The 26,936-nt window shown below is 52.6% G+C and overlaps 2 protein-coding genes across 2 annotated transcripts; one reads left to right on the forward strand and one right to left on the reverse strand.

The window, feature by feature from the left end:
• Positions 1-26,792, forward strand: KATNB1 (katanin regulatory subunit B1). The gene is made up of 20 exons (XM_040409983.1): positions 1-145; positions 3,912-4,077; positions 4,151-4,281; positions 4,698-4,815; positions 20,485-20,585; positions 21,296-21,337; positions 21,411-21,494; positions 22,285-22,400; positions 22,479-22,550; positions 23,612-23,762; positions 23,861-24,048; positions 24,116-24,213; positions 24,296-24,346; positions 24,601-24,674; positions 24,836-24,985; positions 25,074-25,223; positions 25,296-25,372; positions 25,450-25,524; positions 26,465-26,581; positions 26,654-26,792. The coding sequence occupies exons 2-20, from the start codon at positions 4,032-4,034 to the stop codon at positions 26,784-26,786; spliced, it is 1,974 nt and encodes a 657-aa protein (XP_040265917.1). The 5' UTR covers positions 1-145; positions 3,912-4,031; the 3' UTR covers positions 26,787-26,792.
• Positions 955-4,002, reverse strand: LOC120980096 (basic proline-rich protein-like). Its single transcript, XM_040408967.1, has one exon. The coding sequence runs from the start codon at positions 4,000-4,002 to the stop codon at positions 955-957; it is 3,048 nt and encodes a 1,015-aa protein (XP_040264901.1).
• Positions 26,793-26,936: the final 144 nt, after the last annotated feature.

Below are 26,936 nucleotides of genomic sequence, written 5' to 3' on the forward strand. Positions count from 1 at the left end.
GGGGGCGTGTCATTCCGTTTGTTTTGAAGTCTGTTGTCTGGAAACAGCGAATGAGAGCGCAGGATGAGAGCGGCGTGTGGAGGAGCCCGGGCGGCGGGTGAGAGCTGCTGACTGGTGGAGGGTCGGTCTGCGGGGTGTAGATCAGGTAGGTGGCTGTAGGCTTAGTGTAATGTGAGGGTGATCCCTAGAGGGGTAGGTAGGTGTGTATATGAGGTGTAATGTGAGGGGGATCCCTAGAGGGGTAGGTAGGTGTGGTGTGTATATGAGGTCAGGTAGGTGGCTGTAGGCTTGGTGTAATGTGAGGGTGATCCCTAGAGGAGTAGCTGTGTATATGAGGTCAGGTAGGTGGCTGTAGGCTTGGTGTAATGTGAGGGTGATCCCTAGAGGAGTAGGTAGGTGTGTATATGAGGTCAGGTAGGTGGCTGTAGGCTTGGTGTAATGTGAGGGTGATCCCTAGAGGGGTGGGTAGGTGTGGGGTGTATATGAGGTCAGGTAGGTGGCTGTAGGCTTGGTGTAATGTGAGGGTGATCCCTAGAGGAGTAGGTAGGTAGGTGTGTATATGAGGTCAGGTAGGTGGCTGTAGGCTTGGTGTAATGTGAGGGTGATCCCTAGAGCGGTAGGTGTGGTGTGTATATGAGGTCAGGTAGGTGGCTGTAGGCTTGGTGTAATGTGAGGGTGATCCCTAGAGAGGTAGGTAGGTGTGGGGTATATGGTAGGTGCTTAGGTGGAGTATAATGTAGCAGTGATACTGGGGGAAGGTAAGTGGTCAGGGAGATGGTTTTATGTGGGGGCAATCCTGTAGATGTGATTGTAATGTGGGGGTGATACTGGGGGTAGGTAGGTTTTGGGGACGGGTAGGTTGGTCTTTAGAGCAGGCTGAGGCTGTAGCTGTTGTCTTCTGTTATTAGCTCCTCCTGGTGACAGCGCTCATTATGTCTGATGAGTAATTGGTAATTATCTGTCCACAGCCAAGGGCCGGATGACTGGCGGGGGGTGGACCGGGAGGCTGATGTCGGGCAGCGGGGGGGTGGACCGGGAGGCTGATGTCGGGCAGCGGGGGGGTGGACCGGGAGGCTGATGTCGGGCAGCGGGGGGGTGGACCGGGAGGCTGATGTCGGGCAGCGGGGGGGTGGACCGGGAGGCTGATGTCGGGCAGCGGGGGGGTGGACCGGGAGGCTGATGTCGGGCAGCGGGGGGGTGGACCGGGAGGCTGATGTCGGGCAGCGGGGGGGTGGACCGGGAGGCTGATGTCGGGCAGCGGGGGGGTGGACCGGGAGGCTGATGTCGGGCAGCGGGGGGGTGGACCGGGAGGCTGATGTCGGGCAGCGGGGGGGTGGACCGGGAGGCTGATGTCGGGCAGCGGGGGGGTGGACCGGGAGGCTGATGTCGGGCAGCGGGGGGGTGGACCGGGAGGCTGATGTCGGGCAGCGGGGGGGTGGACCGGGAGGCTGATGTCGGGCAGCGGGGGGGTGGACCGGGAGGCTGATGTCGGGCAGCGGGGGGGTGGACCGGGAGGCTGATGTCGGGCAGCGGGGGGGTGGACCGGGAGGCTGATGTCGGGCAGCGGGGGGGTGGACCGGGAGGCTGATGTCGGGCAGCGGGGGGGTGGACCGGGAGGCTGATGTCGGGCAGCGGGGGGGTGGACCGGGAGGCTGATGTCGGGCAGCGGGGGGGTGGACCGGGAGGCTGATGTCGGGCAGCGGGGGGGTGGACCGGGAGGCTGATGTCGGGCAGCGGGGGGGGTGGACCGGGAGGCTGATGTCGGGCAGCGGGGGGGGGGACCGGGAGGCTGATGTCGGGCAGCGGGGGGGTGGACCGGGAGGCTGATGTCGGGCAGCGGGGGGCTGGACCGGGAGGCTGATGTCGGGCAGCGGGGGGCTGGACCGGGAGGCTGATGTCGGGCAGCGGGGGGCTGGACCGGGAGGCTGATGTCGGGCAGCGGGGGGCTGGACCGGGAGGCTGATGTCGGGCAGCGGGGGGCTGGACCGGGAGGCTGATGTCGGGCAGCGGGGGGGTGGACCGGGAGGCTGATGTCGGGCAGCGGGGGGGTGGACCGGGAGGCTGATGTCGGGCAGCGGGGGGGTGGACCGGGAGGCTGATGTCGGGCAGCGGGGGGCTGGACCGGGAGGCTGATGTCGGGCAGCGGGGGGCTGGACCGGGAGGCTGATGTCGGGCAGCGGGGGGCTGGACCGGGAGGCTGATGTCGGGCAGCGGGGGGCTGGACCGGGAGGCTGATGTCGGGCAGCGGGGGGCTGGACCGGGAGGCTGATGTCGGGCAGCGGGGGGCTGGACCGGGAGGCTGATGTCGGGCAGCGGGGGGCTGGACCGGGAGGCTGATGTCGGGCAGCGGGGGGCTGGACCGGGAGGCTGATGTCGGGCAGCGGGGGGCTGGACCGGGAGGCTGATGTCGGGCAGCGGGGGGCTGGACCGGGAGGCTGATGTCGGGCAGCGGGGGGCTGGACCGGGAGGCTGATGTCGGGCAGCGGGGGGCTGGACCGGGAGGCTGATGTCGGGCAGCGGGGGGCTGGACCGGGAGGCTGATGTCGGGCAGCGGGGGGCTGGACCGGGAGGCTGATGTCGGGCAGCGGGGGGCTGGACCGGGAGGCTGATGTCGGGCAGCGGGGGGCTGGACCGGGAGGCTGATGTCGGGCAGCGGGGGGCTGGACCGGGAGGCTGATGTCGGGCAGCGGGGGGCTGGACCGGGAGGCTGATGTCGGGCAGCGGGGGGCTGGACCGGGAGGCTGATGTCGGGCAGCGGGGGGCTGGACCGGGAGGCTGATGTCGGGCAGCGGGGGGCTGGACCGGGAGGCTGATGTCGGGCAGCGGGGGGCTGGACCGGGAGGCTGATGTCGGGCAGCGGGGGGCTGGACCGGGAGGCTGATGTCGGGCAGCGGGGGGCTGGACCGGGAGGCTGATGTCGGGCAGCGGGGGGCTGGACCGGGAGGCTGATGTCGGGCAGCGGGGGGCTGGACCGGGAGGCTGATGTCGGGCAGCGGGGGGCTGGACCGGGAGGCTGATGTCGGGCAGCGGGGGGCTGGACCGGGAGGCTGATGTCGGGCAGCGGGGGGCTGGACCGGGAGGCTGATGTCGGGCAGCGGGGGGCTGGACCGGGAGGCTGATGTCGGGCAGCGGGGGGCTGGACCGGGAGGCTGATGTCGGGCAGCGGGGGGCTGGACCGGGAGGCTGATGTCGGGCAGCGGGGGGCTGGACCGGGAGGCTGATGTCGGGCAGCGGGGGGCTGGACCGGGAGGCTGATGTCGGGCAGCGGGGGGCTGGACCGGGAGGCTGATGTCGGGCAGCGGGGGGCTGGACCGGGAGGCTGATGTCGGGCAGCGGGGGGCTGGACCGGGAGGCTGATGTCGGGCAGCGGGGGGCTGGACCGGGAGGCTGATGTCGGGCAGCGGGGGGCTGGACCGGGAGGCTGATGTCGGGCAGCGGGGGGCTGGACCGGGAGGCTGATGTCGGGCAGCGGGGGGGCTGGACCGGGAGGCTGATGTCGGGCAGCGGGGGGCTGGACCGGGAGGCTGATGTCGGGCAGCGGGGGGCTGGACCGGGAGGCTGATGTCGGGCAGCGGGGGGCTGGACCGGGAGGCTGATGTCGGGCAGCGGGGGGCTGGACCGGGAGGCTGATGTCGGGCAGCGGGGGGCTGGACCGGGAGGCTGATGTCGGGCAGCGGGGGGCTGGACCGGGAGGCTGATGTCGGGCAGCGGGGGGCTGGACCGGGACGGGAGGCTGATGTTGGGGGGTGGACCGGTAGTCTGATGTCGGGCAGCGGGGGGGTGGACCGGGAGGCTGATGTCGGGCAGCGGGGGGCGGACCGGGAGGCTGATGTCGGGCAGCGGGGGGCGGACCGGGAGGCTGATGTTGGGCTCTGCCCTATTTGACCCTTTTGATTTTGTGTTCCCCCTAGTTCCTTGGATCCCTCCAGTGTCGTCTCTGCACCCTTGTGTCAGTAGCTGAGGACTGAGCGGTGCACCCCCCAAACCTAGAGACCTATTCATCCCTGTGATGCTGTTCTGTTTCTCAACACATGAACATGGCGACTTCTGGGATGACAAAGACATCGTGGAAGCTGCGTGAGTGTTGCGGGGTTCGGTGGCCCCTGTTTTCCGGCTCTGCTCAGTGGTAACAATTTCTCTTCTCCTGCAGAGGAAATAGTGGCTCACGCCAGCAATGTGTCGGCACTCGCCCTTGGGAAAAGCTCCGGGCGTCTCGTGGCCACCGGTGGAGAAGACTGCCGTGTCAATATCTGGTCTGTCAACAAACCAAACTGCATCATGGTGAGGACTCGGAGGACCCCCTCCTCAGACACTATCATGACCAGAGGGCCGCATCTCCCTTCTAGATAATGTCCATGACTACAGGGCCCCCGTCTCCCCTCTAGATAATGTCCATGACCACAGGGCCCCTGTCTCCCCTCTAGATAATGTCCATGACCACAGGGCCCCCGTCTTCCTCTCTAGATAATGTCCATGACCACAGGGCCCCCGTCTTCCTCTCTAGATAATGTCCATGACCACAGGGCCCCCGTCTTCCTCTCTAGATAATGTCCATGACCACAGGGCCCCCGTCTTCCTCTCTAGATAATGTCCATGACCACAGGGCCCCCGTCTTCCTCTCTAGATAATGTCCGTGACCAGTGGTCTCCCAGTGTGTGTGTCCCCTTAATAACCTAGTTCTTGTGTCCATGTAACAGAGTTTGACTGGACACACGTCCCCGGTGGAGAGCGTCCGATTCAGCACATCCGAGAAACTCATTGTGGCCGGATCTCAGTCAGGTTCTCTGCGCGTGTGGAACATGGAAGAAGCTAAAAGTAAGTGCCCCCGACCTGGCTGGCCCCCGCGGTTGTACTATCCGCCCTTACTTGATGTTTGTTTATTATAACGTGCAGTAGAGATGTCATCCTGCCAAAATTTTTATTCAGTTACGATACCAAGAAAAAGTATTGTGATACCTACAAAAAATACCCACACATTAACCGCTTCCTTACCAGGCCAATTTTTTCACTTGTGGCATCTAACTGCGACTGACTTATTTCTGTATTGGACATGATTTTTCCCAGGACGTCTTAGACATTTCTTTTGTGCCATTAGATCAGATATCATTTTTTAAAATATTTAAAGAAAAACTGTGAATTATGAAAAAAAATTTCTTTTTCCTTTCTTATCAAATTATTATTTTTTCTAACTTGCAAAAGGTTTGAAGACCAAATGATAAAACCATCACCGTGCGTTGTGTGCTAAGCCCCGCTATACAGCGGTCCCTCAAGTTACAATATTAATTGGTTCCAGGACGACCATTGTAAATTGAGGAATTGGTTCCAAAGCCCCAAAATGTCATCCAAGATAAGAGAAAATGAAGATTTAAGAAAAATAAGCAGATAACTAAGAGAAAGAAAACAAGTCCTTACATATAACAGTCAGGAATACAGTAGCTGCGAAGGCTACTTTCCTACTAGCGTTTTTACTGGATCCGGCAGGGCTCAGCAAAACGCTTCCGTTACTGATAATACAACCGTCTGCATCTGTTATGAACGGATCTGGTTGAATTATCTTTAACATAGCCAAGACGGATCCGTCATGAGCTCCATTGAAAGACAATGGGGGACGGATCCATTTTCTATTGTGTCAGTGCTAAACTGATCCGTCCCCCTTTGACTTGCATTGACGTTTTGTTCCGCATCCCAGGATGGAAAGCAAACTACAACAGGCTGCTCTGCTCTCCGGTCTGGGAACGCAACTGAATGGAATGCATTTTGGAGCGCTCCGTTCTATTCATTCATTGTCAATGGGGACAAAACTGAAGCGTTTTATTCCGGTATTGAGCCCTTATGACGGATCTCGATACCGGAAAACTAAAAACGCTAGTGTGAACGTAGCCTAACTAGGAACTAATCCAGCTATTTTACCAGAGAAGTGGCCTTGATTGGTTGGAATTGAGTCTGCAACATTGTATGCTGGAAATATTGTATCTTGAGGGATCAATGTACTAAATATCGCTACAACGAATGCCTAGATTATTATTATTATTATTATAATATATATATTTTTTTTTTAAAGAAAGGGGAAAATGTTTTTTTTTATTTTTTTTATTTTGTACACACAAACTTTCCACTATACTATAGCAAAAACTAAGGGCTCATTCAGACGGCCGTATGCTATCCGCAAAATGCGGATCTGTTTTTATTGCGGATTAGATGCTGACCTATTCGCTTCTATCGGGCCATTTTCTATTCCACGGTTCCGCAAAACAAATTAAACATGTCCTATACTTGTCCGTGAAAATCGGGACATGGCCCCATTGAAGTCTATGGGTCCGCAAAAATACTGAATGCTATCCGTTTTTTTGCGGATCCTCAAAGAAACTGATACCATTCAGTATTTGTGCGGACAGCATACGGCCGTCTGAATGAGCCCTAATACATATATTTTTAAATGAAAGGGGGGGGGGGTGTACTATGTACTCTGCTATACTATTGCCAATACTGGTAACTATTGTTATAACTTTTTTTAATTTTAGTCTCCTCTTCATTTCACTTTTTTAATTTTAAAAGGTGAATTAACCCCCTTCCTCGCACTGTCAGGGCTGGCAAGGGTTAATTCACCCTGCAGGCTCACAGTTAGTTTTACAGGCAGCACTCCTCGTCCTTTTTCAGTGAGACCGCTTCTACTGGTCTCGGCACTCCTCACTGTGACCGCAGCTGTCTAATGACGGCGATCCGTAGATCATGATGTAGCCCTGCGCTTTTATACTTCAGGTTACAGATAAGAGCCCGCTGCCACAACGTATAAAGTCGTGCGGTGGTAGGCAAAAGGTTAACCTCGTGTTGCTGGCTCAATACGATTACAGCAGGACCAAACTTGTATAGTTATTTTTATTTTGTTTTATTGCTTTAAAAAATATAAAAAACAAAAATCTTTGAATCGCCAGACAAGGCCTAAGAAAGTTTTGGCTAAGAGAAAGAATAAGGAATGCAGATTGTGTGGATGTTCCCTGTCGTCCTCATGTGCCAGAAGTGTATAGAAAAAACAGTGGCGGAAGAATCGCCTGGCTTTTTGAAGATTATCAGATCAGAGGTGAAAGTCTCCCTAAAGTCATGTAAGCGCCAAAAGAAGTCTGTAGAGGACTGAGGGTCAGAAGTGGATTCTTCAGCTTTAGAAGCAGACGTCTTAGAAAATTCCTCTTCCTCGAAAGATGACATGGAGGGTAGGCCATTGTTTCCAGGTGAAGACACTGACAAGTTACTAAAGGCTATTCGTTCCACTCTGGACTTAGAAGATGTTAAAGAAAATAAATTGGTGGACGATTAGGTGTTTGAGGGCCTTCGAGAGAAAAGACATGGATGTTTCCCGTTGTATAAGAGTGTGGTAGCCCTCATTGACAGAGAATGGAAGAGACCGGATAAAAAAGCTTTCATTACCAAAGGGTTTAAAAGAAAGTATCCTTTTTGAAGAAGAGCCTTCTTCTTGGGATAAAGCTCCAAAGATTGATGTCTCTATATGCAAAATTTCAAAAAAAGGTCATCTTTACCCTTGGAGGATACCCCTTGATTCCTGTCTAAAGAGCACCTGGGAGGCTGTGGCCTCCGCATTTAGACCTAATATTGCTGCCACCATTGCAGCCAGATCCATGGGTATTTGGTTGGAGCGCTTGGAATGTCAAATTGGAGAGAAATGTCCAAGAGAGCAGATTTTGGCCTCTTTGCCTACTCTACAGAAGGCGGCTGATTTCATTGCAGATGCCTCTGTGGATTTGGTAAAACTGGCGACGCGGGCTTCCTGTCAAATTCTGCCCGCTGAGCTCTTTGGTTAAAGAATTGGAGAGGGGGAAATTTGTCCTCTAAACAGAGATTGTGTAGGATTCCTTGTCAAGGTCAGTTCTTGTTTGGCCCAGAGCTAGATTCCCTCCTAGAGAAAGCAGCGGATGAGATAAAGGTTTCCAGGGTTTTCCCCTGGGGCCTCCTCAACTCCCTTTCGTTCATCAGACAGATTTCAGAGTAGGGGGCAATTTTAGCGATAAAAACAAAAATCCCAGGTCTATGGGGTTGGGGAAAAGGGCTTCCTGTCTGGAGGTTCCTCCTCCTCCTAGCCTAAAAAACGATCGCAGCAATGACGCCAGAAGTTTGGTGGGAGGAAGACTGAAGTTTTTCCTTCCCGCGGGGGAAAGAGTGGCAGGAGATTGGGTAAGGAGGCTCATAAGTGAAGGTTTAAAGTTAGAATTTCACGCAAATCCTCCCGAAGAATTTGTCCTTACAAAGGCTCGGGGCTCTTCGATTATGGAAATGGAGGTATTAGAATTGTTAAAAAAAAAACAGGTGCTAATTCCAGTCCCAGTGTGATCTGCCCCAAAATTGACGTTCTGAAAAGCTATGTCTGTTCTGGACTTCCTGCATTCCGGCGGTGGAATGGGCCTAATTCCATACTCAACAACTTCATAAGGAAATTCTCCTATCACTAGGGAAGATTGGGGGATATTTCTCCTCAAACAGAAAAGAGATTGACTCTGAAGACAGCGTTACCCTTTATTCAGCTGAAACATGTCCAGATAATGTCGGACAATCTGCAGTAGCTTATATAAATCATCAGGGGGGTACAAGATCAGTCTTCCTCCTGAGGGAAGCAGAGCTGTTATTCCAAAATATGGAAGGGAGGATCAGTCATCTCTCCACCCTCCACATAAAAGGCCAGGAAAACTTCCAGGCAGATTTCCTGAGACGTCACCAGTTCAGACAGGGGGAATGGTCCCTGAAGCCTTCAGTCTTCATAGAGATGGGCAATCTCTCAATCGATCTATTTGCCACCAGAGAGAACAGGAAGGTAGAGCTTTTTTTCCACTTCACCACCATGACGGCCCAGAGAGATTGACCCCTGACCTCTGTAGGGGCAGGAACAGAGATAGGTTTAAAAGGACCCCTCCCACCACCATTCACCAGTGTGTTCCTGCCCCTATAGCGGCCAGGACAGAGAAAAGTCCTCTCTGGCTTTCAGGGAGGTGAAGTGGACCTCGTTTTATTATTTTTAAGTACCTGGGTGACCGCATCGGTGGTGTTCCTTGCCTCCCTTGCGGGTCCTTTTCACCCAGAGATGCGTCCCCTGCTCTCCGGCGGACTTTGTTCCTAAGCTGACAGGGAGACGCCAGGGTCACGCTCCCTGTTGTGGGAAGCCTGCCCTGAGCTGCCGCTGAGTCGCCTGCCTCCAGGGAGGTAGCCGACCGGAAAGACGCTCAGCGCTGTCGCGCGCGTCTGACGTCACTTCCGGGCCGCCGGCGGAACCCGGAAGTAGACGGAGCTCCTATAAAAAATGCTAACAAGCACCTTCCCGTTGCGCTCTCTGCAATCGTGCTCTGACCGGAACATGTCGGACCAGGAGAAGGAGCCACAGCAGCAGCAGGAGCAGACCGCTCCCGAGCGCCCCTGCGTGAGTAGCCCACCTGGGCAAATCGGCAGCTTCACAGGTGGCAGGGGGGGGGGATGTGTGCTTAGAGTTAACCGCTTTTCCCCTCCCCCTGGTGTGTCTGCTGGTATACTGCATCAAATTATGCTCCTATACTAGACTGACATAAATTTAATGGGCTGCCTCTCTCACTTTAGGCCAAACTTACCTTAAAAAAAGGAAAAAGGACCGCCAAATGCATCCAGTGCTCCGTCAGGCTTCCTGAGGACTATACTAAAAAGCTTTGCAAGCATTGCATTTCTAAAATAGTGAGAGATGAACAGCCCTCAATTATGCAGGAGTTTAGATCCATGATTCAGGAGGAGGTTAGGTCCTCACTGGCCTCCCTCCGTGAGGATTCCAGGGGGATCCGCCCACCTAAAAGACCCAGGGGGGCGGACATTCCCTCTGACTCCGAGGATTTAGAAGATGATGCCTCATCCTCTAGAAAAGAGGACGACGACCCCCTTTCTGAAGGAGAGATCGTAGAGGACTCTAGGAAATTTTTCTTCACTCCCAGTGAAATGAGTGACCTTTTAAAGGCGGTCAGGGATACCATGGGGGTGGAGGACATTCAGCAACCCCACACAGTTCAGGAAGAGATGTTTGGGGGATTGAGGGTCAAACGCTCCAGGGTATTCCCCATAAACGGAAACATTAAGGAGATGGTGATGGATGAATGGGCCCATCCTGAAAAGAAGCTAGGAATTTCCAAGGAATTCAGAAACCGCCTTGTATTTGACCCGTCAGACTCAAAAATTTTTGACGAGGTCCCTAGAATTGACGTCCAGGTGGCGAAAGTCAATAAGAAAACCTCACTTCCATTTGAAGACTCCTGTCAGTTAAGGGACACTATGGAAAGGAAGGCGGACAGCTTATTAAAAAGGTCCTGGGAGGCAGCCATGTTTAGTGTCAAGACAAACATAGCCGCTACTTCAGTCGCCAGGTCTATGTACCTGTGGCTGAATGAGTTAGAGGGTCATCTAAGCAGTAAAACTCCCAGGGAACAGATACTAGACTCTATCCCCTTGCTAAAGTCTGCCACGGGTTTCTTAGCGGACGCTTCCGCAGAGACAATTCGATTTTCAGCCAAGGATGCAGCCTTGTCCAATGCGGCCCGAAGGGCACTTTGGATGAAATCTTGGTCGGGAGACATCTCTTCCAAGATGAAGCTGTGTTCTATAGCCTTCTCGGGTGAATACGTGTTTGGTCCCGTATTAGACACGATCCTCGAGAAGGCTACTGATAAAAAGAAGGGGGTTCCCTGAGGATAGGACCCCCTAAAAAGAAACCCTCCTTTCGTGGTCAATATACCCAGAATAGTTCCTTTCGTGGAAAAGGAAAAACCGGACGTTGGAGTTACCCAAAAGGGGGGAGGGGTAGAGGGTACCTCCTTAATCCCCAAAACAAGGGTGGCGAGAAACAGTGACGCCAGGATAGGGGGAAGACTATCCCAACATTTTGCTCAGTGGCAGCAGACTTCTCCGAGCCTCTGGGCGCAAGATCTTGTCAGGTCGGGATACAGGATAGAGTTATCTTCCCCCCCCTCCAGATGTATTTCTGATTTCTCACCACCCTTCTCCTTTTCAGCACAGCCAGATCTGGAAGGAGGTCCAGAATCTCCTAGACCTGGGAGTAGTAATTCCGGTTCCCGTGCCTCAACGGGGGCGGGGGTTCTACTCCAGCCTTTTCTTGGTAAAAAAACCGGGGGGCTCCTTCCGCATGATCATAAACCTCAAGAGGCTAAACAAATTTGTGATCTACAAAAGGTTCAAGATGGAATCTTTAAATTCTACCATCCCCTTAATTCAAAGGGACGCGTCCCTCTGTACAATCGACCTGAAGGACGCATATTATCATGTTCCCATTCACTCCCAGTCTCAGAAGTTCCCTGCGTTTTGCAGTAAGGGATCACAGAGGGTCTGTTCACCACTTCCAGTTCGTGGCTCTCCCTTCGGGCTGGCTTCAGCCCCAAGGATTTTCACGAAGCTGGTGGTAGAGATGGTCGCCTCCCTGAGACCTCAGGGGGTGACGGTCGTTCCTTATCTAGACGACTTTCTACTAATTTCAAACACGGTGGATCAATCTATAGCAGATCGAGAAACCTTCTGTTCCCTTCTGACATATCTAGGTTGGGTTATAAACCTAAAAAAAGTCATCCCTAGTTCCGAATACCAGGGTAAAGTTCCTGGGGGTTTTGCTGGATTCGGAAAAAACAAACTACCTTCCTTCCAGCAGAAAGAATCCAGAACCTACAGTCATCAATCAGGGCCTTCCTGAGACGTCGCTCCTTCTCGTTCAGAGAAACGATGAGCCTTTTAGGTCAGATGACAGCCTGCATCGTAGCAGTCCCGTGGTGCCAGGCCCATTGCAGAGCCCTTCAGTCCTGGCTTCTAAGAAAATGGGACAAAAATCTGACCTCTTTAGACAGGAAGATCCTGATCCCGGGCCACATAAAATCTTCAGTCCGGTGGTGGCTTCAAACAAAAAATTTAAAAAAAGGCATGGTCTGGTTCAAGACCCCGGCAGTACATATTCAGACCGACGCCAGCCTAAAAGGGTGGGGTGCAAAAATCTACTCCAATCTCTACCAGGGAGACTGGCCTCTAGAAATTGCAGCTCAGTCCTCCAACTACAGGGAGCTCAGGGCAGTTTGGGAAACAATACGAGCAGCTGCTCCAAAACTAAGGAACCAACATATAAAGGTCTATTCAGACAATGTAACGACCGTGTCCTACCTCAAGCATCAGGGGGGCACACGGTCTCAAAAACTGGAAGGTCTGTCCAGAAAAATCTTCCTCTGGGGGGAAAAAAATGTAAGATCAATATCGGCAGTTCATTTAAAAGGAAGCCTAAACTGTGCGGCGGACTTCCTCAGCAGGATACCATAGACCAGGGAGAATGGTCCTTAAACATCGAGATCTTCAATCTGATTGTCCAGAGATGGGGCCTTCCAGTGGTAGATCTCTTTGCTACAAAGATAAACACAAAGGTATCAACCTTTTGCTCCCTAAACCCAAGGGACAGGCCCCTAGCGATCGACGCCTTCTCCCTGCACTGGGACTGGGATCTTGCATATGCCTTCCCCCCGTTCCCATTAATCCCAAGGGTTCTACAAAAAATCATCAGGGACAGAGCCAGAGTCATCCTGGTCACCCCGTACTGGCCCAAGAGAAGCTGGTTCTCGATTCTAGCCAAGCTCTCCCCACAGGAAGCATTTATTCTCCCAGCGAGAAGGGATATCCTGATCCAGGGGCCGGTTCTCCATCCTCATCCGGAAATCTTCAAACTCTCGGCCTGGATCCTGAGTCCAACCTCCTGAGACAGAGAGGTCTCTCTGAGGGTGTTATATCTACCTTGAAGGCCAGCAGAAAAAAGGTGACTAACGCCATTTATTTTAAAATCTGGAAAAGATTCTGCACCTGGTCAGGCAACGAGGCCCCAGACCAAACCAGACCAAAAATACAGAAATTCAGGATTTCCTTCAAAAGGGACTAGAGTAGTTAGGGTTAAGTCCTTCCACCCTGAGAGTCCAGGTCTCAGCGCTTAGTGCCTATTTCGATTCCGAATTAGCCAGCCTTAGATGGATCCAAAGATTCCTGAGGTCCGTAGCCAGACTAAGACCATCTCTCAGATCAAAGGTGCCTACCTGGGACTTAAACATTGTCCTTAGAGGACTCACAGGTCCACCCTACGAACCCGTGGACGCATGTTCCTTGAAGAATCTTTCTCAGAAGGTGGCTTTTCTTATAGCCATAACATCGGCAAAAAGACTGAGTGAGATCCAGGCATTGTCAATAAGACAACCATATCTCACAATACAGGAGGATCGTATTACCTTGAGGTTAGACCCGACATTTTTGCCAAAGGTAGTAACAGACTTCCATAGAAACCAGGAGATCATTCTTCCCTCTTTTGTGTGAATCCTAAAAATCCTGGAGAGGAACGTTTCCATACCCTGGACGTCAAACAAACGGTACTAAAATACCTAGAGGTCACCAGAGACCTGAGGAAGGTGGACAACTTACTAGTGCCTCTTCTGTGTTAAAATAAGGGGAAGGCAGCTTCCAGATCTACCATGCCCGATGGGTTAAAACAGACTATTACAGACTGTTACAAGATCGAGGGCATCAATTGTCCAGAAGTCATCCGGGCTCACTCCACAAGAGCTATATCTGCCTCTTTCGCTGAAAGGGCAGGCGCTTCCCTAGATCAAATATGCCGGGCTGCAACTTGGTCTAATGTAAACACCTTCATTAAACATTATAGGCTTGACTTATCCAGGTCTTCCGACCTCGCATTTGGTCGCAAGGTCCTACAGGGCCGTTGCCCCACCTAAGACGTATATAAATCTGTTATGTCTCTCTGGGCCGTCATGGTGGTGAAGTGGAAAGCCGGAATTAGACTTACCGGTAATTCATTTTCCACGAATCCACCATGACGGCATGACATCCCGCCCTATATATATATATATATATATATATATATATATATATATATATATATATAAAAAGGAAAAATTTTTCCATTGACTTGGTATGAGTTAATACCAAAAAGAAAACATTTAAAAAAAACCACTTGGAGTTGTTTCACTCGTAACCGGTGGTTGTAGCACTATAATCTGGAACTCACTTGTGAATGGTGGTGGGAGGGGTCCTTTTAAACCTATCTCTGTTCCTGCCCTACCGAGGTCAGGGGTCAATCTCTCTGGGCCGTCATGGTGGATTCGTGGAAAATGAATTACCGGTAAGTCTCTCAACCCAAGAGAATTCCCAGATGGGGTGGATGCCTTTCTTCAGAAATGGGACTACCCCTTAGGTTAAGCCTTTCCCCCGTCACAGCTTATTCCTCGCACCCTCGTCCCTGATCTTTTTGAGGGCTAGAGAATAATGATCATTGCCCCCTTCTGGCCAAGGAGGGCATGGTTTTCTCTCCTGATGTCCATGTCAGTCTCAGATCCTTCCAGAAATCCCAGACCTTCTGGTGCAGGGCCCAGTATGTCATCCAAATGTTCAGGGGTCTGCACCTTACGGCCTGGAATTTGAGAGGTCATTACTATTTAGTCAGAGTTTTCTCAGAAGCCCTAGTGTCTACTAAGAAGTAGGAAAGTGGTGACAAATTCTATCTACACTAGAGTTTGGAAGAAATTCCTAACTTTTTCAGGGATAGAAGCAGGTTCTTTGCCCTGTGAGTTTTCTGTTCAGATTCTAGAGTTTCTCCAGAAGAGGTTATCTATGGGGTTAGTTAAGAGCACCCTTAAGTACAGGTTTCGGCCCTTTCTGCCCTCGGGGGGAGGGGGGGACCTTGCCATTGACCCTTGGATAGTAAGATTCTTCAAGGCAGTAGACAGAATTGTTCCAGTGAGAGGGCCCAGATTTCCTCCCTGGGATCTGAATCTACAGGGTGGGCCATTTATATGGATACACCTTAATAAAATGGGAATGGTTGGTGATATTAACTTCCTGTTTGTGGCACATTAGTATATGTGAAGGGGGAAACTTTTCAAGATGGGTGGTGACCATGGCGGCCATTTTGAAGTCGGCCATTTTGAATCCAACTTTATTTTTTTCAATAGGAAGAGGGTCATGTGACACGTCAAACGTATTGGGAATTTCACAAGAAAAACAATGGTGTGCTTGGTTTTAACGTAACGTTATTCTTTCATGAGTTATTTACAAGTTTTTGACCACTTATAAAATGTGTTCAATGTGCTGCCCATTGTGTTGGATTGTCAATGCAACCCTCTTCTCCCACTCTTCACACACTGATAGCAACACCGCAGGAGAAATGCTAGCACAGGCTTCCAGTAGCCGTAGTTTCAGGTGCTGCACATCTCGTATCATCTGAAGGCAATCGTCTATGCTGTGAAGATACGAGATGTGCAGCACCTGAACTGCGGATACTGGAAGCCTGTGCTAGCATTTCTCCTGCGGTGCTGCTATCAGTGTGTGAAGAGTGGGAGAAGAGGGTTGCATTGACAATCCAACACAATGGGCAGCACATTGAACACATTTTATAAGTGGTCAGAAAACTTGTAAATAACACATGAAAGAATAAAGTTACGGTAAAACCAAGCACACCATTGTTTTTTCTTGTGAAATTCCCAATAGTTTTGATGTGTCACATGACCCTCTTCCTATTGAAAAAACAAAAGTTGGATTCAAAATGGCCGACTTCAAAATGGCCACCATGGTCACCACCCATCTTGAAAAGTTTCCCCCCTCACATATACTAATGTGCCACAAACAGGAAGTTAATATCACCAACCATTCCCATTTTATTAAGGTGTATCCATATAAATGGCCCACCCTGTAGAATTAAATGCCTTTTGAGACTTTGACGTCCTGTTGAGTGAAGTTTCTTACCTTTTTTTTAAACTAGTCCTGTTGGTGACACTAACTTCTGCTAGAAGGGTTAGCGAAATTCAGGCCATCTCTATCAACCCTCCTTTTATGTCTATTTCTAGATGACAGGGTTATTCTTAGACCAGATCCAAATTTTTTACCAAAAGTTCCGTCCAAGTGTAACAGGCTCCAAGAAATAGTCCTTCCATCCTTTTTTGTGCTAAGCCCAAGAACCAGGAAGAAAGGGTCTTTCACTGCCTAGACGTGAGGAGAAGTCTTATGCGTTATCTAGAGGTAACCAAAGATTGGAGGAAGTAACCAAAGATTGGAGGAAGTCCTCTGCTTTGTTTGTTCTTTTTCCTGGCATTAATAAGGGTAAGATGGCCTCAAAAAGTTCCCTAGCCAGATGGATTAGAACAGTCATTTCCTCTGGCTTACTCCTTTTCTGGGAGTCCTCCTCCTCATCATCTCCTCCTCCTCCTCTTGTTTTTTTTTTTTTTGGACAAACTGTAGTTTTTATTGTACAATTTTTGGGGGGCACACAACTTTCAATCTCAACTTTTTTTTGGGCGACCCAGGTGACAAAAAAATGGCGAATTGCGTGTTTTAGTTTTTTCCGTTAAGGCATTCACCACATAGAAGCATTATTTTAATAGTTCAGACATTTTCTGCCACGGCGATACCTGATTTTTTTAAAAAAATTTTTTGTCTTTTATATGTAAAGTTGGGAAAGGGGGGGGGGGGCGGTGGGTATTGAAACTTAATATATACATATGACTTTTTTTTAATTTTTTTACTTTAACTATTCACCCCCTTACTAAGGGGACTAGAACCTGGGATCTATTAGGATGAATGGGATTCTGACGCGCTTCCTGCTGAGCCCGCTCCTCGTGCACAGCTTAGCAGGCAGGTTTGGGAAGCCTCAGCAGGCCCCAGGCTGTCATGGTAAACCGATCGGAGTCACCCGATTTCACTACGGGGCACCTATCAGAAGGAAGAGGGAGCCCAACCTCACAGATGCAACAATCTCTGTTTGCATGCAAGCATCTGAGGGGTTATTTGAACGTTTTGTGTCGTCATCACTGATCCCCGTCATTGCGGCCGGGTGTCTCCTGTATTATACCGTCAGCCGAGCTGCATATGGAGCGGGTTCACCGGAGCAGCCTGCTCCGTACACTTCCTTGCTCATAATGCTGTACATGTACAGCATAAAGGGTTAATGGGGAGGCACATGGAGGTTTCAAATTAACACCATGTGCCTCTATTAATAGTGACACCATTATTAACCCCCATGTTGCCCATTATATTAGGTAGTACATGATGGGGTCACTTGCTATTAATGTGAGGTACAAAGTAATAAGACCCTGTGCCTCACATGAATACAGTATAAAGCACATACCTGCAGCAAGATCTTCCTGGATGCTGATGAGTTAAAGGGCCTTTGATGATGTCATCACCATGTGACCAGTATCACGTGGCGCTGTGAGTTTCCTCTCCCCTGCCTTTTATTCTCCCCTCTCCCTGACACATCAGGCTACTGAGTTATAGTTTATAGCTAAAGTCATTTTTATTAGAACGGCAATCAGGGCTCGGATAACCCTTTTTAAAGGGGTTATCCAATCCTATAAAATGCCCCCCACACTAATTATACTTACCTGTGTCCCCGCACCGCCACTGCTGCTTCTCCCGTGCACGGATTTAAAACATCCGGTGTCGGGGGGAAGGGGGGGGGGGGTGATGCCTCCTAGCATCACCCACGATTCTGGGAGGCTAGTCTCGACCCGCCTGCCATTGGTTGCCCCCCCCCCCCGACATTGGATGTGCACGGGGAGAAGCAGCAGTGGCGGTGCGGGGACACAGGTAAGTATAGTCAGTGTGGGGGGGCCCGGCATATTGGGGGGGGTGGTGCATTTTTATAGGATTGGAAAACCCCTTTAAGTCACGTGGCTCGGGGAGATCATCTCCAGAGAAACCTGGAGACATGTTCTCCATGAATGACCTGGACGGCTCTAGGCCAAAAATCCGTGAAACTGACACAAGGAGGAGACGGAACATTTGGCCTTGAGTTCATGTAGAGATTATGTACGAATGCCGACGTCGGTGTGAGAACGCGGCAGGAGAAGAGCCCTGTGCGCTTAGTCCACATAGTCTTATCTTTATTCTCTCCGGTTTTCTGCGATTAATACTGAGCCCGTGCATGCTACAATTCAGACACGTTTAGTGTCAGTATATACTGCATTTTATGCATGACATTTAAAATAATACATATTGAGTTTTTTTTTTTTTTAATGTGCAGTGATTAACGGATACTTTGAACTGACCGGTATTTCACTACAAATATATTAAATATATATCAGTTATGCAGAGATTACCGTGTACTTTTAACTGTGTTAAACTCTCTGTCCCTCACACGCGCACAGAAGCTTTCAGCTCTTTTCAAGCACCATGGGGGTCATTTATCAAACTGGTGTAAAGTAGAGCTGGCTGAGTTGCCCATAGCAACCAATCAGATTCCTCCTTTCATTTTGGACAGCTCCTTTGGAAAATGAGAGGTGGAATCTGATTGGTGTAAAGTAGAGCTGGCTGAGTTGCCCATAGCAACCAATCAGATTCCTCCTTTCATTTTGGACAGCTCCTTTGGAAAATGAGAAGTGGAATCTGATTGGTGTAAAGTAGAACTGGCTGAGTTACCCATAGCAACCAATCAGATTCCTCCTTTCATTTTGGACAGCTCCTTTGGAAAATGAGAGTTGGAATCTGATTGGTGTAAAGTAGAACTGGCTGAGTTGCCCATAGCAACCAATCAGATTCCACCTCTCATTTTCCAAAGGAGCTGTCCAAAATGAAAGGAGGAACCTGATTGGTTGCTATGGGCAACTCAGCCAGTTCTACTTTACACCAGTTTGATAAATAACCCCAAATGTGTTTCCTTCAGGAAGTTCACATCAAGTTTAAGTAACTTGTATAACTAACAAAAAAAAATTTTGTTTTTCTTTTTATAATTGTCCTGGTGACGCTGCCCTGAGGGCGGCCGCTGGGCTCCTTGCTCTGCTCCGTCCACATGATCAGCTTCTATTCGTAAATATGGAATATGATTCATCAAAAATCCATAGAAAATCTTCTGTAATACATTAATATCTCTCAGAAGACATATCTGTGTATATAAACAGCAGGGGAATAAGAGGGGAGCAGCCAGAGAACATAATGCGACTGAGTGGAGACTGACACAGTATAAAATGCTAGTGGTGCTTGGTCACTAATCACACAAGGCAGTTCCCCCTTTATTTTCGATCTGCAGCGGGTGATATGTGGAGGTCGCATTAATACTGGGGGGCTTCTCCCCATCCTGCCATAACAGGCTCCCACTCTGGCATGGTGGCGGTCACACAGACGCTGGATATCCTCCTGGGGTGGCGGTCACACAGACGCTGGATATCCTCCTGGGGTGGCGGTCACGCAGACGCTGGATATCCTCCTGGGGTGGCGGTCATGCAGACGCTGGATATCCTCCTGGGGTGGCGGTCACGCAGACGCTGGATATCCTCCTGGGGTGGCGGTCACACAGACGCTGGATATCCTCCTGGGGTGGCGGTCACGCAGACGCTGGATATCCTCCTGGGGTGGCGGTCATGCAGACGCTGGATATCCTCCTGGGGTGGCGGTCACGAACGTGTGCGCCCCGTGGCCGTGCTGCAGGCCGCAATGCACCAACACCCACCATGGGGCAGCCGCAGGCCCGCAGCGGATCGCCGACCCATTCACTTTAACGGGTCCGCGATCCGGCCGTTCCACAAAAAGATAGTAGGACATGTTCTATATTTGTACGGGACAAAACCCCACGGAAGCACTCCGCACTGCCTCCTACTATTTATGAACGAATCTGGATTACTAATAACTTTGATGGGATTGCTCCCCCTACTGGACACTTACAAGAACTATTTCTTGGATGTTTTACCAACAGTGATCAATCTATATATTGTGACTTTATAATTTTTTATTTTTTTATTCTATTACCATTTTTTTTATCTTTTTTTTTTTCTTTCTTCTTTTTTTAGTTCCATTCTTACACTTTTTTTGTGAATTTTAGCAGATGAACAAACTTTTATTTATTTTTTTAACCTTTTTTTCAATATTTTCTATCAATAGCATCAATAAATTGTTTATAGTAATACATATATTGTGGTTATTATACACAACTCTAGGTAATTATTAGTGCCTCCCACATTTATAATTTATTATAATCTGTTGTAATCTATTTCCTTCCACGACACATGGGTTAGTCGCTGGGTAGAGCACCTATCCGGATTTATTTCCGGTTGGAGCAGCCACCGACCCAGTTCACACATTACGACTAATATACCCGACCCCATCTAGTTTGAGTGCCTCCCAGATTCAAAACTTAATCTCCTGCTCTGTTCTTCCATATTTGGCTGGGGGCTTAGTCATTTTTTCCTGCTGCAGCCGGCGCAGTGCGGGGGAGGCTCCTGCTGCAGCCGGCGCAGTGCGGGGGAGGCTCCTGCTGCAGCCGGCGCAGTGCGGGCGAGGCTCCTGCTGCAGCCGGTCGTAGGACAGTGGGGAAGAGGAGGGAGAACATGGCTGAGCTTCTGGGACATGAAGAGATGAGACAATCGGAGGAGATTAGTAGGGGGTGCTCCTGTGCATCAGATACTCCTCCGGATCCTGTGACTCTTCTCTCTTTCGTATTAGTACAGAGGACGCTGATGGGACACAAGGCCAACGTGTGCAGTCTGGATTTCCACCCGTATGGAGAGTTTGTGGCTTCGGGATCTCTGGACACGAACATTAAGGTGCAGTGGGATCGCAGGGAGGCAGTCCCCTTGTATAGAGCAGGAGGAGCGGAGCAATGGGTCAGTATATGTGGGCTGTCGTCTCAGTGAGTGATAGCCTTCCCAGTATGCGTACAGACGTACCCAGCTGTCACTCACTGATAGGACTTCCCCCACATATACACGACCGGCTGTACTGAACCATTGCTCGGATCCATGCTGCAAGGTGCGTTCCACATTTTGCGGACCACACATCGCCGACACTAATAGAATATGCCTATTCTTGTCCGCAATTCCACACCCGCTCAGCAGCCACGGCAGCGCGAAGGCCGCTCTGTTACCTCCTGTACAGTAGTAACTGTATTCAAGACTGTACAGTGTAGATTCATGTGAGCCTCTCTAATGCTGCCCCCTGTGGTACCCCAATAGTGGCTCTGAGCCTCTCCAATGCTGCCCCCTGTGGTACCCCAATAGTGGCTCTGAGCCTCTCCAATGCTGCCCCCTGTGGTACCCCAATAGTGGCTCTGAGCCTCTCCAATGCTGCCCCCTGTGGTACCCCAATAGTGGCTCTGAGCCTCTCCAATGCTGCCCCCTTTGGTACTCCGATAGTGGCTCTGAGCCACTCCAATTCTGCCCTAGTGGTACCCCACTGGATCCTGTCACTAAAGGGTTAGGTCCCGGGAGTGTGGGGGCTTCTTCTGTGGACTTACGACCTCCTCTTTCCTCTGCAGCTCTGGGACATACGCAGGAAGGGGTGTGTGTTTCGTTACAAGGTGAGTGCTCCCTCCCCCTCCTCCCTAAGCTTGTGTCTTTTTGGGGTCCTCACCCTCTTTTCTCTGTGTTCAGGGGCACACACAAGCCGTACGCTGCCTACGCTTCAGTCCAGACGGCAAGTGGCTGGCGTCGTCTTCAGATGACCACACTGTAAAGGTAGGTGAGGGGTCGGGGCTCTGGTGGGCACACCCAGGACTTGTCGATCTCTAAAGCTGGGTCTCCAAGAGTCATGAGAGCGGTCCTCCTGGGGGGTGGTTGGTGTGCTGCGTCTTGTAGTGCCATGCCCTGGAACCAATGAGCTGCCTCACCCCTGAGGAGCAATCTGCCAGACCCTCTATACCCCGTTCATAGGCCTGGGCTTCTGGTGGCTAATGCTTGTTATTCTGGGTGGACGTGGATTCCTGCCCCCGATGAAAGGTGGCCACCACATGTGAGGGGCCCTGGCCGCGTCAACATTACATGCGTGCCTCAGTGTATCTGTGTGGTCGCACAACACCTGAAGATTCGCCCTATTAACCCCCGATATGTGGGTGCATCACGCGTCTTCTCCCCATGTTGTGGCCCCTATTCCGGTGGATATTTGTGAGCAGGTTCTGCAGACATGGGACGGCAGTGAGTTCTCTTTACGTACAGTAGTCTCCTCAGCGAGCGCCATCAGCCTCATGAGCAGATTCACAGTTATTCTCAGCTGTGTTTTAAGATCTCTGCTTACTGTCGGTGAACAGGAAAGTTCTTGCTTACATCCTCGGAGACACAGCTGGTTAGAGCACTCTCTGCAGCCCGAGCGGGACTAGGCTGACCGGCCTCATCCTCTAGATCTGACCAGGAGTGTTCTATTCACTGATTGTGTACATGGACTAGGAGGACACCTGGGCTGGCCGCTTCTTCCTCCTCCTCTGGGATCTCATCAGGGGTGTTCAATTCACTGATGCTTCTTCCTCCTCAGCTCTGGGATCTGAGTGCTGGGAAGTTGATGGCGGAGTTCGTAGAGCACACAGGACCCGTGCAGATTGTGGAATTTCACCCCAATGAATATTTGCTGGCTTCAGCGAGTGGAGACCGGTACGTTGGGCTTGTCTCGCACCCTTTAGCTTTTCTCTTCTGTCCTCCTCCTTGCTGACGTGTTCCTTTACTCTGTAGGACAGTTCGTTTCTGGGATCTGGAGAAGTTCCAGTCGGTGGGCTGCATGGAGGGAGAAGCCACTCCATTCAGGTGAGATGGTTTTTACAAGAGTGCGATTTGTCTCCTGTGTTTTGCTGGGTCGCACTGACTCTGTGCAGGGTCTCCCGGGCGCTCGTGCCTGGGGCTGTGCGGGGTCTCCCGGGGCGCTCGTGCCTTGGGCTGTGCGGGGTCTCCCGGGGCGCTCGTGCCTTGGGCTGTGCGGGGTCTCCCGGGGCGCTCGTGCCTTGGGCTGTGCGGGGTCTCCCGGGGCGCTCGTGCCTTGGGCTGTGCGGGGTCTCCCGGGGCGCTCGTGCCTTGGGCTGTGCGGGGTCTCCCGGGGCGCTCGTGCCTTGGGCTGTGCGGGGTCTCCCGGGGCGCTCGTGCCTTGGGCTGTGCGGGGTCTCCCGGGGCGCTCGTGCCTTGGGCTGTGCGGGGTCTCCCGGGGCGCTCGTGCCTTGGGCTGTGCGGGGTCTCCCGGGGCGCTCGTGCCTTGGGCTGTGCGGGGTCACCCGGGGCGCTCGTGCCTTGGGCTGTGCGGGGTCTCCCGGGGCGCTCGTGCCTTGGGCTGTGCGGGGTCTCCCGGGGCGCTCGTGCCTTGGGCTGTGCGGGGTCTCCCGGGGCGCTCGTGCCTTGGGCTGTGCGGGGTCTCCCGGGGCGCTCGTGCCTTGGGCTGTGCGGGGTCTCCCGGGGCGCTCGTGCCTTGGGCTGTGCGGGGTCTCCCGGGGCGCTCGTGCCTTGGGCTGTGCGGGGTCTCCCGGGGCGCTCGTGCCTTGGGCTGTGCGGGGTCTCCCGGGGCGCTCGTGCCTGGGGCTGTGCGGGGTCTCCCGGGGCGCTCGTGCCTGGGGCTGTGCGGGGTCTCCCGGGGCGCTCGTGCCTTGGGCTGGGCGGGGTCTCCCGGGGCGCTCGTGCCCGGGGCTGGGCGGGGTCTCCCGGGGCGCTCGTGCCCGGGGCTGGGCGGGCTCTCCCGGGGCGCTCGTGCCCGGGGCTGGGCGGGCTCTCCCGGGGCGCTCGTGCCCGGGGCTGGGCGGGGTCTCCCGGGGCGCTCGTGCCCGGGGCTGGGCGGGGTCTCCCAGGGCGCTCACGCCATATTTTTTATTTTATTTTTCCTGCAGGTCCATCCTGTTCAGCAGTGACGGTGGCTGTCTGTTCTGCGGAGGCCGGGAAGCTCTGCGTGTTTATGGCTGGGAACCAGAGCGCTGCTTTGATACTGTCCCTGTGGCTTGGGGCAAGGTCTCTGATCTGTCCATCTGCAGCAACCAGCTGGTGAGTGATCCCCGCGAGGAGGCCGCTGGTGATGCGCGCGCTCCAAGAAGAGGCTGGTGCCTGCACATACTCTCATGATGGGCTGTTGTGCCTTGCAGATCGGGGTCTCCTGCTCACAGTCCAATGTCTCGTCTTTTGTGGTTGACCTAAATCGTGTGAAAATGACTGGATCGGGGACAGTGGGGGCACTTCCGAAAGAATCACCGGTCACTCAGCCTGCTCCAACAGGCTCGTCCTTGAGACGTAACTACGAGCGTCCGTCTACCACCTGCACAAAGCCAAAGAGGTAAGTACGCAGGGGGGCATGAGCCAGGACTGCCTCTCCCGTCTCCCCTCACCTGCTGTTGTCACAGGGTCAGCCCAACCAGTGATGATGAGGAGAAGGAGTCCAGAGCCGAGATCCAAAACGCAGAGGATTACAAAGAGCTCTTTCAGCCTAAGAACGCCATCTGTAAGTGGCTGCCCACATCGCCCATTGTCATGACACATCCTGTGAATGGCCTTCATGTCTTCGTATTGTCTCCTCTATGCAGCTCGGACTCCCCCACGGAACAGCGAGCCTTTCCCAGCCCCCCCAGAGGATGGTAAGATCATAGCTCCGCATGTCCTACATACGCATCTCTGGCCGTGAACAAGGTCTAGGATGGACCGAAACGTTGGCCAATGGCTCCCTGTTAATATTATTTATTCCTTCCGAAATTTATTCACTACTATATTTGAGTGCGGTGGTTTCCTGGTCTGATTCTACATACTCCCATCATCCGCACCTGCTGTCCCTGTGTCTTAGCCCAAAGTGAGGATTGGCTTCACCAGGCATGTTCTGTTTGTGTTCCCACAGATGCCACCACGGTGAGAGAAGCCGTGCCCGCAGCCCCAGAGGCCGCCACGCCTGCTCCCCCCACCAAGAAGAATGTATGTACCTTTCTGTGGGTGAATGTCTCTGGTGCTGTCTGTCTGGGGTCCTGTCTGTCTGGGGGGGCTGGGGCGCTGTCTGTCTGGGGGGGGCTCGCCTGTGGCCTCATATCCCCTGTCAGGATCGACTTGACCTTTCTTTACTTTTTTCTTTAATTTAGTGTGAACAGCTCCACAGGCTGCCCGTTGCAGCTTCTACACCCACTGTGTGCCCGGACCCTCCAGTTACTCCAGCCGTGTCCAGTAGCCCCCCGGTTATATCTGCAGCACGAAATGAACCCATTGGGCTTAAGGTTGCAGACTTTCTCCCAGTAAGTGTGATCGGGTGATGGATGAATCCTAGGGGTGGAGGGTTGGGCTGAATCCTGGGTAGCATCTCTTCCACCTTGCTTCCTGTAGGTAGTGAAGGGCTCGCCCCCAGCAGAGATTGTGGATGACGACGCTGTATGTCAGATTCGGAAAGGCCACGACACTATGTGCATGGTACTGACCAGCAGAATGAGGAACCTGGATACTGTGAGGGCGGTGTGGAGCACGGGGGACGTCAAGGTAAGAGCTAGTCCTGTCCCTACACCATACAGCCAGACAGAGGCGCTCTCAAAAGTGCTGTTTATATTATAGACCTCCATGGACTCCGCTGTGGCTGTGAATGATCTCTCGGTGGTTGTGGATCTCCTAAACATCATCAACCAGAAAGCGTAAGTGTCCTGTCTGGGGGGGGGTGAGTGCTGCTCCGATGACTTGTCTGTCACTGACCGCTCGTTGTCCGTGTCAGGTCTCTCTGGAAGCTGGATCTCTGCCTGACCGTGCTGCCTCAAATCGACAAACTGCTGCAGAGCAAGTATGAGAGGTGAGTGCCGTGGAGGGTGGCGGGCGTGATGTGTACAAGAGACGGGGACCATGGGGGGGTGATGTGTACAAGAGACGGGCACCATGGAGGGTGATGTATACAAGAGACGGGCACCATGGAGGGTGATGTCTGAGAGATGAGTGATGTGTGCAAGAGGCAGGCGCCATGGAGGGTGATGTCTGAGAGACGAGTGATGTGTTCAAGAGACAGGCACCATGGAGGGTGATGTCTGAGAGACGAGTGATGTGTGCAAGAGACGGGCACCATGGAGGGTGATGTCTCAGAAACGAGTGATGTGTACAAGAAACGGGCACCATGGAGGGTGATGTCTCAGAAACGAGTGATGTGTACAAGAGACGGGCACCATGGAGGGTGATGTCTCAGAAACGAGTGATGTGTACAAGAGACGGGCACCATGGAGGGTGATGTCTGAGTGATGTGTACAAGAGACGGGCATCATGGAGGGTGATGTCTGACAGATGAGTGATGTGTACAAGAGGCAGGCACCATGGAGGGTGATGTCTGAGAGGCGGGTGATGTGTACAAGAGACGGGCATCATGGAGGGTGATGTCTGAGAGACGAGTGATGTGTGCAAGAGGCAGGCACCATGGAGGGTGATGTCTGAGAGACGAGTGATGTGTGCAAGAGGCAGGCACCATGGAGGGTGATGTCTGAGAGACGAGTGATGTGTGCAAGAGGCAGGCACCATGGAGGGTGATGTCTGAGTGATGTGTACAAGAGACTGGCACCATGGAGGGTGATGTCTGAGAGGCGGGTGCAGTGGAGGGTGACGGCTGTGACATGTATGAAATGGTGGGTGCCATGATGGGTACAAGAGGCAGGTGCAATGGAGGGTGACGGCTGTGATGTGTACCATAGGGGGGGCACCAGCCATGATGTGTCCGGTCTCCTATTGGTGTCCGCTCCCTCTCTTCACAGCTACATGCAGACGGGATGCGTCTCCCTCAAGCTTCTCCTCCAGAGGTTCTTGCCGCTGATCACGGACACGCTCTCAGCCCCCCCCTCTGTGGGTGTGGACATTTCACGGGAGGAAAGGTGAGGCATCTGAGTGTGAGTGCAGGGACACGCCACCCTAGCTTCAGTCACCAGTGATGGTTCTCTCCGCAGGCTGATGAAGTGTAAGCTCTGCTACAAGCAGCTGAAGAGCCTCCACACGCTGGTAAAGAGCAGAGCGCCGCAGAGTGGACGATACGGCAGCGCCTTCCTGGAGCTCCAGCTTCTCATGTCTGGCCTGGAATGATCCTGCAGAGAGGAAGACCATGGACCCTTTGCCCCTCATTTTCGGGGTGGTTTGAGACATAGGCCACGCTGAGGTTTCAGGGAGGCGTCACTGTCTCTGTGAGACAGCTGCTCGTTATTCCTGCTGGAGGCTGTCAGCCCTGAACCTGTC

Source organism: Bufo bufo, chromosome 10 (genome assembly GCF_905171765.1).
Source record: "Bufo bufo chromosome 10, aBufBuf1.1, whole genome shotgun sequence".
NCBI lineage: Eukaryota > Metazoa > Chordata > Amphibia > Anura > Bufonidae > Bufo > Bufo bufo.

Excerpts from the sequence above, each read along its gene's own strand:
- LOC120980096 (XM_040408967.1), bottom strand. The coding sequence starts at position 4,002 with ATGAATAGGTCTCTAGGTTTGGGGGGTGCACCGCTCAGTCCTCAGCTA.
- KATNB1 (XM_040409983.1), top strand. The coding sequence starts at position 4,032 with ATGAACATGGCGACTTCTGGGATGACAAAGACATCGTGGAAGCTGC. Across the intron at positions 4,282-4,697 it reads ACAAACCAAACTGCATCATG|AGTTTGACTGGACACACGTC; the intron begins GTGAGGACTCGG and ends TCCATGTAACAG. Across the intron at positions 24,049-24,115 it reads ACCTGCACAAAGCCAAAGAG|GGTCAGCCCAACCAGTGATG; the intron begins GTAAGTACGCAG and ends CTGTTGTCACAG.